Genomic DNA, 12,534 nt, shown 5'->3' on the forward strand with positions numbered 1-12,534 from the left:
CTATTGTGAAGATTTGAGGACTTCGGAGTGAGGAAACTCAGCCAAAGATGAGATTTATGCAATGTTCTCTCAACCGGGCCTTGCAGACCGATTCAGAAAAACGCGCGGGATAGCTGGTGAGCGCCTGCTCTCCCGGCGCACGCACAGGCCACTCCCCTGGGCGCACGATTCAGGAGGGTGGCCTATGCAAATTAGGGCCCGCAGTAAAAGGAGGCGCTGGGGACACTAGCGCGTCCCTAGCGCCTCCTTTTTGACAGGAGCAGCGGCTATCAGCGGGTTTGACAGCCGACGCTCAATTTTGCCGGCGTCGGTTCTCAAACCCGCTGACAGCAACGGGTTCGGAAAACGGACGCCAGCATAATTGAACGTCTGTTTTCCGACCCGCGGGCCGATTTTTAATTTTTTTTTTTTCAATTTTTACATTTTTTTTACTTTTGGGGCCTCTGACTTAATATCACCATGATATTAAGTCGGAGGGTGCACAGAAAAGCAGTTTTTACTGCGGCTTGTCTGCACATTTTACTTTCTGTATTGCGCAGAAATAACTAATAGGGCCATCAACATGCATTTGCATGTTGCGGGCGCTATTAGTTTCGGGGGGGGGGGGGGGGTGGGGGGGTGGTTGGATGTGGGTTTTCGACGCGCTATTACCCCTTACTGAATAAGGGGTAAAGCTAGCGCGTCGAAAACGCACGTCCAAATGCGGGTTAACAGTGCGCTCCACCAGAGCGCGCTGTACTGTATCGGCCTGTTAGTTAGGAGAGCATAAGGATGATCAAATATATAATCACCCCTAAAGCAGACATCTTGTTAAAACATGGCCATGTTGGGTGTATTGAATCCATCATTGTGCTAATTTTGTTTGTTTTTATTGTAAATAAGCTTTTACTGATATTAAATTTGTAATATTTTACCACATTTTAAAATATTTATTATATTATAGAAAAAAGTCAGATCAACTAAAATTAATTACCTGAAATTTTTAATATAATACTAATTAAGTTCCCCCTTAACTTTATTTGTGTTCTGTTTTCACAAATGACTACCAATTGATATAAATTGCTTTCTTATGTTTCTCTGCAGACCAATGCCAAGTTATTCTGTTTAATTCAACCCCTAATTGATGACCCATTTATATTGTAAGAGTGAAAGGTGGAGTGGGTTGAAGTTGTGGAGGGTACAAAAGTTAGAAAAAAAAGAAATCCCAACACATCAAAACAGCTCTATTCCTTTTAAAATTCCCCTCTATAAATCACACAGCAAAAATAACCCAGCAAACTGAAAAGCAATGCAAAACATATTCCTGTTTGAAAAATATAAGCTACACCACTTGAATCAAAAGCAATAAAAATACTTCTGCTTGTACTGAGCCCCTCCAAGAATGGCAGATCTTTCTTCACCTTGCTGACTCATATTCAGCACTCAGGCCCTGCTTCCTAGGAAATACAATTAACAACAACAAGGAAGAGATTATTTTGCAAGCATGGAACATTTCTAAACTAGGTTTAAGATTCCTTAGCAGTAGATTTGTAATAAATCCAGTTTGTTGTAATCCCACATGCAAAAGAACTGTGGTTTATGGGAGAAGAACCTTCCAAGGACATTCCTTGTAATCATGTAAAACAGAATATCAGAATATGTTGCTTGGAAAAAAATACATATTTATATTTATTTCTATGTAAATTGTATATTCTTAATTGCGCCTAAGACTGTTGATCCTCAGAATAATTACAGTTCCATGTCTAGTAACATCTTTAGAAGGATGTTACTAGACATGGAAACCAAACCACTTCAGATGGTCCTGAATGCCTCGGCAAGAATTCTCTCAAACGCCAAAAAAAGGGATCATATCACCCCAATCCTCCAGCATCTACACTGGCTACCGATTAAATACAGGATTCAGTTCAAATCCATAATGATGATACACAAGGCCTTATATAACATCTCTCCTCTCAACTTAACTTTTCAACTTCAGCTACACACCTCCAAGAAACCGACTAGAAGTGCGTACCAGAACAGGCTAATCACCCAACCGGCGAAATCCTCCCTGAGGAAACGCGCACTATCCACAGTGGGCCCTTCACTCTGGAACTCGCTACCTCCAGACCTTCACCTTGAACCTTGTCATACTACATTCAAAAAGAAACTTAAGACTTGGTTGTTCACACAAGCATTCCCTGAGAGCTAAGAGCAGGAAGAATGACAATTTCAGCTTAGTTGCTCTTTCCCCAGTCCCAGGCATACAAGTTCCCAAAGAGATCACTATTGAAATGTATATAATCATATAATCATGTTTTTCGGTTCACTGTAAGCTCCACTAAGTTTCCTCCATGCGCCTTGCATGTTTCTTGTTAACTGTTCAGCAAATATCTACTAATTTGTTAATTGTTTAATCTGTTCAATGTAAAACGCTAATGAGGCGATAGTTCATGTTCCTTGTTGTAAACCGGGCTGATATGTATATTATACAGGAACATCCGGTATATAAATCCTATAAATAAATAAATAAATAATAAATGTTAGACAGTGATATCCCTGTTGGATTGCAGAAGACTATTAAGTTAATTTCCTGCAGTTTACCAGCAGGGCCTGCTTAGTAAGGGCCTTATTTACTAAACATTTTTTCCATAAAAATAAAATGGGAGAAAATATTTAGTACATAGGCCCTTAAATGTCAACGCCTCTCTAATTTTTCGGTTGAAACAGAAGATACAGTTCTCTAACCCTTATCTCTCTCATGATAGAATTTGAGTTCTAATGTCAGCTGTTTGTGGATTTTTTATGCCTTTTCCTTAAATTTAACACAAATGAATATGCAGGAACTCAAACCGCACCCTTGAAATTCTATTTCACCTTTTTTTCCTCTTTTTTGGAAAGATGGGAAATTCTTATGCTGGCCAGTTGAAGACAACGCGCTTTGAAGAAGTTTTACATAATTCGATCGAGGCCTCTCTTCGTTCAAACAACTTGGTTCCTAGGCCAGTCTTTTCTCAGTTGTATTTGGAAGCTGAGCAACAGTTGTCCTCACAAGAAGGTAGGAGATTCAAAATTACTTTGGTCTAATATAAAAACGGACACTTCTTGAAAGAAGGGAAAGGAGGAGGTAAAGATTTAATTTGGCCATTGCTAGATATTTTCAATACCCAAAGGTATATAATACATTTGAAGCTCATTAATAGTTATGCTGCTTTTTACATATTTCTATTTGCTTTAGCAGAAATGACTTTAGAAAATGCTGTATAAACTACTTGCTTTTGATTTCTCACACTGAGATGAATTGAAGTTGCATTTTGTTTGCTGAGGTACTTGCAAAGTTTACTGGAGATGTTCAGTTATAGGGAAAAGTATTTTGAGCCCTGTACGAGTCTCATTAATAAGAAATTTTGCCTTGTCAGTTGTATGAATGTTACTTTGCATCTAAGTTTCAAAATACTTAACTTGCCCCTCCCGACGCAGCCTTCGGGTGAAACACGGGGTCCGTGTCGGGGGACCCTAAAGAGAACCACTATGCTTGACATTTGAGCAATGGAGTTACCGATTTAAATAAAAGAAAAATTGTTTTTTCATGCATAACCCTTACGTTTGGACCTTTCAATTTTCCTGCATTTCCTTTGGTGATTGATATTACGTCAAGAACTCTGCCCGAAGAAATTTAAACAGAACTTAAAGACCTGGCTATTCAAGCAGGCTTATACATGAACCACCTATTCTAATCCCCGCTCGCAAAGCGCCCTTCACGTTACCCCCCACTCCTACCCCACCTCTCGCTACTGTTCTTGCCGCACCCCCCCCATGCTAACATTTTGATTACTGGCAGCCGACGGCCCTTTGCCCTTACTATGTCACAGGGTCTACCGCTGCCATTGGTCGGCCCCAGTGACATAGTAAGGGCAAAGGGCCGTCGGTGCCATTTTGATTACTGGCAGCCAACAGCCCTTCTCTTCTGTTCCCATGGCGATGGAGAAGTGCCGCAGGGCGCCCAAAGGTAGTGGGTGGGCTGCCAGTTTGAGGGCGCCAGTGGCAGGGTGCCTTTCAATGGTCGGAGCTGCCCCTGGTGACATCGGGGGGGGGGGGGGGGGGGGCTTCCGATCCGGTCTCTCCCTCACATTGCATTTCTGTTTTTTTTTTTCCTGTGAATGTGATGTGTATTTTACTGTTAGGATATGGTGATTTATATACTTGGTAGGTACATTACTTTGTAATAAAGATGTATTGATTTTGGATCTTCCTATAGCATGGCATCTTTCCTTCACAAATTTCCTCTTGCCATGAGCAAAATATTCATAGCCATTTACTCATGTTAAATAGTAATTTCCCAGAGAAATCAGTCATCTGAAAATTGGCCCCTCTCAAAATTTTAGCTGCATTTAGAGGAGGCAATTCCATGGCCATTTTTAAATCAGGCGGGGAAAATAGTACGTGTAGACTGCACTTTCAAAGCCACCGTGTTATATTCAATAAGTTTCTGCAGAAAAAGAGATGAAAATATCCACGTCAACTTTCAAGGCAAAAGCACGTGTATGGTTTTCCTTTGAAAACTGGTACAAAACCCTGGGTTAAAAGTACTCCTAGACTTTGTCCTAATGTGGTCAGTTTGAAAACTGTCCCTTTAATAAGATGTGGTATTTTCATGGTGAAAAAAAAATTGATATTAGATGAAGCAGTCAAATTAATGCGAACTCTTAAGCATGCTGAAAGCCAGCAGGGCGCATGAGAATTTCACTTATCTATTGGAACATTGGCATGCTTAGGGCTGAGTATGTTTGAATTCTAGAAGCCTTTTTGTTAGTGAATCTTTAAGAAAAGCAATGGGTTTCATATATTATGGTACCAAAATTAGCAATAGACTGAAAATGTTTAAAATCAAGGAGGAAATCAAATCTAAGAGAAGACTATTTGGATCTTATCCTTCCAAAGATAACCTTTGTTGAGTTGAGGATTAATTACAAGTTGAATATGATGTATTCCAATAAATTCCTGTGCCTTCTTTTGAACCAAATGCAAATTCTATGATATGGGTAACAAAGGGCATAAATTGTTGATTAGCTTGATTTAAGAATAAGAAACTCAAAGAAGATATTACACGATGTTAGGTTTAATTTAAGAGTTACGAGACAGGAAAAAGATCTGGGCATCATAGTGGACAATAAATTGAAATTGTCAGCTCAGTGTGCTGCAGTGGTCAAAAAAGCAACAAAATGTTAGGAATTATTAGGAAGGATTTTGTGAATAAAACAGAGAATGTCATAATGCCTCTGTATTACTCCATGGTGTGACCACACCTTGAGTACTGTGTTCATTTCTGGTCGCCGCATCTCAACGAAGATATAGCTGCACTGGAGAAGGTATAGAGAAGGGTGAACAAAATGATCAAGGGGATGGAACGATTCCCCTATGAGGAAAGGCTAGGAGGTTAGGGCTATTCATCTTGGAGAAGAGATGACTGAGGGGGAGATATGATGGAGGTCTACAAATCATGAGAGGACTAGAGTGGATAAATGTGAATTGGTTGTTTACTCTTTCAAATAATAGAATGACTAGGGGACACTCCATGAAGTTAGCAAGTAGCACATTTAAAACAAATTGGAGACAATTCTTTCTATTTATTTATTTATTATATACCACGCAACAGATACCAGATCTGGCCAGAGTGGTTCACAGACAGAAAACAATAAGCTACCCCCAGCACCCGAATCTACCAAAATAAGGGTGGAAAAGTTTTGATTGCCCATGGAGATTGTAATGGGAAGGGTTAATTGGAGAGCAGGTAGCGTGAAGCCTAGGATCAGCTTCCTTACAGAACCTAGGCTCTGAAGTTTCATGGTTTGACCGGGCGGGCACTGAGCAAGCCGGTGCCCTATGCCAGCACAGTTGAGGCATAGACCTAACTAGGTTTGACGGAGTCTCTCCTCAGGAGCAACTAAGCTGCATGGGTTTGTCTGGATGTACTGGGGGTGAAGTGGAGGCTGGAGGATAAAGCAGCCACTGGAAGCTTGATGGGTCTGTGCGGAGGGTGGAGCTCCCTGGTCCGTTGTTGGATACGGTAGTCAATCCTACCTGCTAGGTCAGTAGCCCCTCCAGGGATTTGGCAGCTCATGGGCAGATAGCTTGACCTTTATTCTGGAGGACAGGCCCTCAAGGAAGATACTCCATAGGCAATCAACCCACCAATTGATGTTAGAAGCCGCGGCCGCTCGCGCTTGGCCCATCTTACCTTCGGCGGGGGTGTCAGCAGCTGTGCTGTAGTGGGGAGTCGCTCCTGCCGCAGGCCTAGGTCCTCCCCCAAATCCACGGTCCCTGCCGCTGGGTTGGCGTGAGGCTCGGGGCGACCCCCGATCCTCCTCTTCACGGGGCTGGGCCGCGGGCCTCCATTGGAGCAGCCCAAGTCAAGCAGGACACTCCCTAGCTTGTCAGCCACACCCCCAGAGCCATTCTTAAAGGGGCAGGATATCTTGACTCCACCTAGCCTCTCAGATGATGTCAGGAGCCAGGCACAATTTATGGAGACCTCCCCTTCCGCTTCCTCGACTTGGCAACAAGTTTGCTTACTTTAGTGAGTCGTCTGTGCTTCGTTTGTGCTCTTGCTCCTGTTCCCACCTTCCGAGTCCTGTTCCTGCCTTCCGAGTCCTCTTCCTGCCTTCCCTCCTGCAGCTCCTGGATGGATCCTCTGGCTTCTGACCTCGGACCCGCGGGGAACGGGGCTGGTATTGGTGAAGCTCCAGCTGGTCCTTGCATCAGCTCAACCTCGCCTCCCGACGGTGGGGACCTGTGGGAGTTCACTCCCTCAGGTAACTCCAACTCCCATTTGGGCAAGGGTTCCAATTTCCTTCTGGCCACACTACAATTTAGCTTGGCGGCCAAGGTATGGAACTCAACAGCCTAGTCCATAAGAGACCTGGTATCCTGGAGTAGATGGAGGAGTTCGGAACCCGAGGTAGCCAGTTGGCCGGGTTTGTCGAAGACAACATTGAAGGTTGTCATGAACCGTTGTAGATATTGAAGGATCGGGTCACCACATTCTCATAGTGGTGAGGCCCAAGCCAGGGCCTTACCATCAAGGAGTGCCTGGATAAAGGTCGTCTTAACAGTGTTCTCTGGAAAAAGCACTGCCTGGAGGGAAAAATGCATATAGCAATGATGTTTTGGGTCTCTGGTGTACTGGGGAGGAGCAGGCAGATACAGGATGGGGCGATATTGTTGTAGAAGAGCAGGTGAAGCTGCCGCAGGCTGAAGCCATAGTGGCGTTTAGGCGGGTATTAAGTCGGTGCATGGAAGCCTCCAGGAGCTCAAGAAATGTTGCTGTTCTAGAAGTTTCTTCACTAGGCCTGGGATGGCCTGGAGGGCTGTGGCATCCGCTGGATCCATGACGTCGGTAATCTGTTGTGAGCATGGACTCCTAGGCCAAGGTGGAGTTGACATTAACTGCAGGGAGGAGCCTTGTAGGTCCTCACCATTAGCTGGCAGAGCTGGTCGTTGTAGAGGCCCAGCTGGAGCTTCATCTGTACCAGCCCTTGTGCCCCTTAAATTGAGTCCTTGGGTTCCAGGGCTGGAATTTTTAGGCGTGGGTGGTGAGTGAGGTGAAGATCAGTAGTGAAGTTACAGGCCAGGGGACCAGGGTCAGCCTGAATATAGGCAGAGTCAAAGTCAAAAAGCGATCAGGACATGTGGTGTTCAGGATGGTTAGAGTCAAGCAGTTGTCAGTGACATGCAAAGTTCATTCGTAAACAAGAAGCAAGTAGTGGTCATAGGTGGGCAGAGTTCAAACAGAGTCGATGTTGGGTAAGCTAAGGTCAGAGCCAGAGATTCACCTAAGGGCAGGCAGGACGGAAAGGCAGGCAGAGAGGCAAGGACAGCACACTGGTGGAGAACCCTGAAGAAACATTTACTGACCATGAAGACTGACCACGAAGACAAGATGAAAGAACTTGGGACAATAGATCAGGAACTGACAAGACGAAGACCAGCAACACAGGAATGAACACCAGGAACACGCTGAGGCAACTTTCTGCTACCAAGGTAGTTGACCTATTGCCGAGGCACTGGAGAGGCTGTTACGATCCTCCCTGTTGCTGCGCTACAGGTGGTATCTCACCTTTCCACTGGAGGCCGCTCCGAAGCCAGGGCCTCGCCTGCACTCTATCCAGGACTTGCTCCAGGGCCTGAGAAGGCCTAGCTGTTCCTGAGGCCTGCCTGTGGCTTGCTGGCTGGGTTTGGACTTCCTGGTCTGGCCACGCCCTTCTCCCTAGGGGCCGGCCCGCAGCACTCCACCTCAGTTATAGGGCCAGCAAGGGGCGGTCCAAGTGAACTCCTCCCAGGGAGTTGCCCACTTCAGCTGTATAAAAGGACTTTCATTCCACTTCCTGCGGGCCTTCGGATTGGGCACCACAGTTGTCTGTGACCTCTCCCGATCCAGGTCCACCATGGTCTCCTGTGTCTTGATGGCTTCGTGTTCAGTGTCTTCTTGTTCCTTGTTTCCAGTCCTGATGTCTGCCTTCGGATTAGCCTTGCACATCGCTGTGTTCTGTCTGCTGATCCAGGTCCTCCGTGGTCTTCTTTGCTTCGATGGACCCCTGTTCTGTCTATGAAGTTGCCTTGATGTTTGTTCCTGATGTTGCCTGATGTCTGTTCCTGATCCAGTGCCTGATCCAGTTCCCGATGTTCCTTCCTGCTTTAGGCTGCCATGAGTGCAGCAGACCTGCTTTAGTCTGCCAGGAGTGCAGCAACCTACCCTACCTTGACTGCCAGGAGTGCATTAACCCACCGCTTCCTCTTCCCTGCGCTTGTCCGCTCCCGCGTTTGTAGGACAGGATAGTCCGTGACAGTCCAGCCATGCTGGCTGTGTAGGGCGCCCTGAGAGACAGTGCCTGTGTCTTGCTTCAGCCCTTGCCTTTGATGTCTTGCTTCAGCCTCGTCTTGGATGTCTTGCTTCAGCCCTGTCTTGGATGTCTTGCTTCAGCCCCATCTGATGTCTTCAGTGTTCTAAGGACTCTGTCTGCCCTCGTCCTCTGTCCGGCCTGCCGCCCTATGCCGTACCCAGCGGCAGGTCCGAAAGGGCTTGGAACAGTCGGAGGACCGTTCATCAATCAACATCCCATTGTTGGTTGCCATGGGCGTGCAGGTCCGGCTGAGGGTCAGACTCCGCTCCTTACCCCCTGTTTCAGTACCTGCCTGGCTCACCATGCCTGCATCGGCTCACCTCCCACAGTGTGGCTTGGGGCTCCCCTAAGTCTTGCCGTGGCCCAAGGGCTCACCACCTGCTTAGAAGCGACCGTGCTCCTCGCGCTCGTAATAACAGAGGCGTTCTGCAGGGTCCTTTTATAAGCCTTAAGAATGATGTCATCAAAGGGTGCCTCCTAGCTTCTCCTGCCACTGGCCCTTTAAATTAGACACGGTTGGGCACACATGCGCCCTAGGAGGAGCAGGGCCCAGAAGTATCAATGGTGTTCTGCTGCACTTGACGAGAGTGGCATCCTGCTGTGATACGGCATGTTTAGAGGAAGGGGCAGCCCAGTGGAGTGGAGCAGCAGGGGTCTGTGTAATGAAGTAAGAGCGGCGGTTTGTGGGAGGAACCCATGAACTGCTGAATGCAACAGTGCCCAGGGGTCACCCTGCAGTACGACTCAAATTGGGATATGCTAGTTGTACATGCAAGGTATGAGCCAGGATTTCTGGTTCATGCACCAGTGCATGCATTGTGAAATTGTTCTTAGCAGCTGCTGTGCTGATGATTAAAGTTGCATTGGGTCATGTAGGTCCCCACAACAACTTACCAGTCCATCAATGCATTGAATAGCTGTTTATGCAGGGCAACTGGAGGTGTTGCAAGAGTGAGAGGACAGGCAGCCGACACATTTCAGTTAGGCTGACGGTGCCTGCAGTGTGCAGATAGCTCTTTTCATCTGGGTTGCCTATTACAGATTGCATTCTTGGTTGCAGATATGTTCAGCAGGGATTGTGTCCTTGTGAATGAAGGTGCTCCTCATTGCAAGAGTGAGAGGACAGGCAGGCAAGAGCTTCCAGTTAGGTTGTTAGTGCCTGCAGTGTACAAAGGGCTCTTTGTGGCTATGTTACCTGTGACTGGCTGTGGTGGTGGTGCCCATATGCTCAACAGGGTAGTAAGTCTGTAGCAAGATGTGGTGTGCACACTCATGAACACCCCACCAGCTGCTAGGCTCTCTCGGAATGTACATGTATAATCTGAGATTTGTGCATTGCTACCACAGTAACACGTAGCTTTGCCTCCCCAAGCAAAAGATGCCTGTGCTAGGCATTGAAGTTAGATCTTCTGTTTGGTAACACAGATTAGCAAAATCTAGGCTTCTGTGCTATCTTGAATTTCATTTTGTTTACTGGCAATGGAACAAGGTACAAGATACTGGCAAGGTACAAACTTAGGGGGTTATTTTCTAAAGGTTTATTGCGTGCGTTAGGGCCTTATCTCACGCGATAAGGCCCTAACGCATGCGATAGGATGTAAATGACAGGGAGGGGAGGGGAGGAGTCAGGGCGAGGAGGGGGAGGAGTCGGCTGCGGCACCGCTGCCAGCGATAATGTGAGGAACATTCTCGCCGGCAGTAGCGCAGCGAATAGCACCACCTTTTACGGTGGCGCTATTCGCTTGAAAGGCTGCAGCTGGCCGCAATGTGGCCAGCGAAATCGCACCGTTGCAGTGCGAACGGCTGCGGCCTTTCACAGGCCTGCCCCCCAACCCCCTCTTTCGCGGGATTCATCATTCCGCCCCTTCTAGAACCCTGCAGTCATGTACACTTCATCTGTCCACTAGGTGTTGCCATTGCATAATGACTGAGACTCCCAGAGTAGGGGTAGGCAATTCTGGGCCTCAAGTGCTGCAAGATGGTTGGATTTTCAAGATACCCACATTGAATGTTCATGAGGTGCATTTGCATATACTATCTCCATTGCATGCAAATGCGTCTCATGCAGATGTATTGTGTATAGATATGGGAAAGCCAGCACTTATCCCTAGGAGTGAAATATACGAAATAGATCAGCTACTGGGGATCTGACGGGTATTTGTTACCTGGCTTGGCTGCCTTCAGAGACAGTTAATGCTGGGTTCGATGGGCTTTGTTCTGACCCAGCATAGCACATCTTATGTTCTTATGTTATGTTCTTAGATTCCAAAAACCCAATCTGCTTGTGGCACTCAAACTAGAATTGGCTACCCCTTCCTCAGAGGCTGTAAACACTAGAGATGTGATTCTGCTGAACTTTTCGGTTTGGCCTTTGTTATCGGCCCACTGCAGGAAATTTCATTTTCCCGCGGTTCGGGCCAATTTTATTTCGTCTGCCCCCCGAAACAATGCCCAAAACCCGCCCCAACCCTTCAGATTAAAAAAAACAAACAAAAAAAAACAACCCCTAAACCCACCCCAACCCTTCAGATTTAATTCATTACAACCCCCACCCAACTGACCCCCCCAAAAGTTGCCGAAAGTCCCTGGTGGTCCAGCGGGGGTCCTGGGAGCGCTCTCCTGCTCTTGGGCCGTCGACTGCTAGTAAACAAAATGGCGCCGGTGGCCCTTTGCCCTTACCATGTGACAGGGGCTATCGGTGCCATTGGCCGGCCTCTGTCACATGGTAGGAGCAATGGACGCCCGGATTGTAGATAGTTCACTATCCTTTCTTTCAGCAGCGTCTCCATTAATTTTCCCACCTCAAAGTGAGGCTAACAGGCCTGTAGTTTCCAGCCTCCTGTCTTCTACCACTCTTATGAAGCGGAACCACAACCGCTCTTCTCCAGTCTGGCTGCACAGGGGTTTAAGACAATCAATACATTGATAAAAGTAGAATTATAGGAACTGGGAATTCCCTAAGCAAAGAGCTTCCAGTGCTTTAAGAGATAAGATATAAAAAAAACATTGGTGCAAAATACAGCTTGCAGAGAAGCAGTGGGGCAGATTTTCGAAACGGCGCGTGCGGGGTACATTTGCCGCACACATGTTATAAAATCCAGGGCTGGCACGCACAAAGGGGTGCACACTTGGCTTTCCCCGTTCCCTTGAGGCCACTTCGACATCGGAGCGGCCTGGGAGGGAACTTTTCTTCTGCTCCCCCCCACCTTTACCTCCCTTCCCCTATCTAACCCACCCTCCAGCCCTACCTAAATCCCCCCTACCTTATTTCAAGTAGATACGCCTGCCAGATCTTGCGCGCGCTGGCCGGCTGCCGGCATAGCCACTGTGCCGGACACCTCGGGTTTCGCCCCCGGACCACGACCCCGCCCCCTTCCCGCCCCTTTTTCAAAGCCCTGGTACGCGCGCGCTGCCGAGCCTGTGCAAAATAGGCTCGGTGCGCGCAGGGGCAGGTTTTCAGGTTACGCACGTAAGTTAGCGCATAACCCTTTGAAAATCTACCCCAGTGTGAGCAAGAAGTGACAGATTGAGGTTATCTGCAATGTACATAGAAAATCACTCAGATATGGGTTGGCCTAATATAATAACTGCAGTATATTTTTTACTGTGACCAGACTATCTTCTAAATAAACAAAAATCCAGACATCTCATTTCCATA

General features: G+C 46.9%; 1 protein-coding gene across 1 annotated transcript in view; it reads left to right on the top strand.

Moving 5' to 3' along the window:
- GREB1 (growth regulating estrogen receptor binding 1) overlaps nt 1-12,534 on the top strand; it is a 607,716-nt gene that overhangs the window by 201,311 nt on the left and 393,871 nt on the right. Inside the window, 1 exon segment of the mRNA XM_029595920.1 lies at nt 2,878-3,034. Within this exon segment, the coding sequence (XP_029451780.1) occupies nt 2,878-3,034 (157 nt within the window).

This window comes from Rhinatrema bivittatum, chromosome 3, assembly GCF_901001135.1.
Source record: "Rhinatrema bivittatum chromosome 3, aRhiBiv1.1, whole genome shotgun sequence".
In the NCBI taxonomy this organism is placed as follows: domain Eukaryota; kingdom Metazoa; phylum Chordata; class Amphibia; order Gymnophiona; family Rhinatrematidae; genus Rhinatrema; species Rhinatrema bivittatum.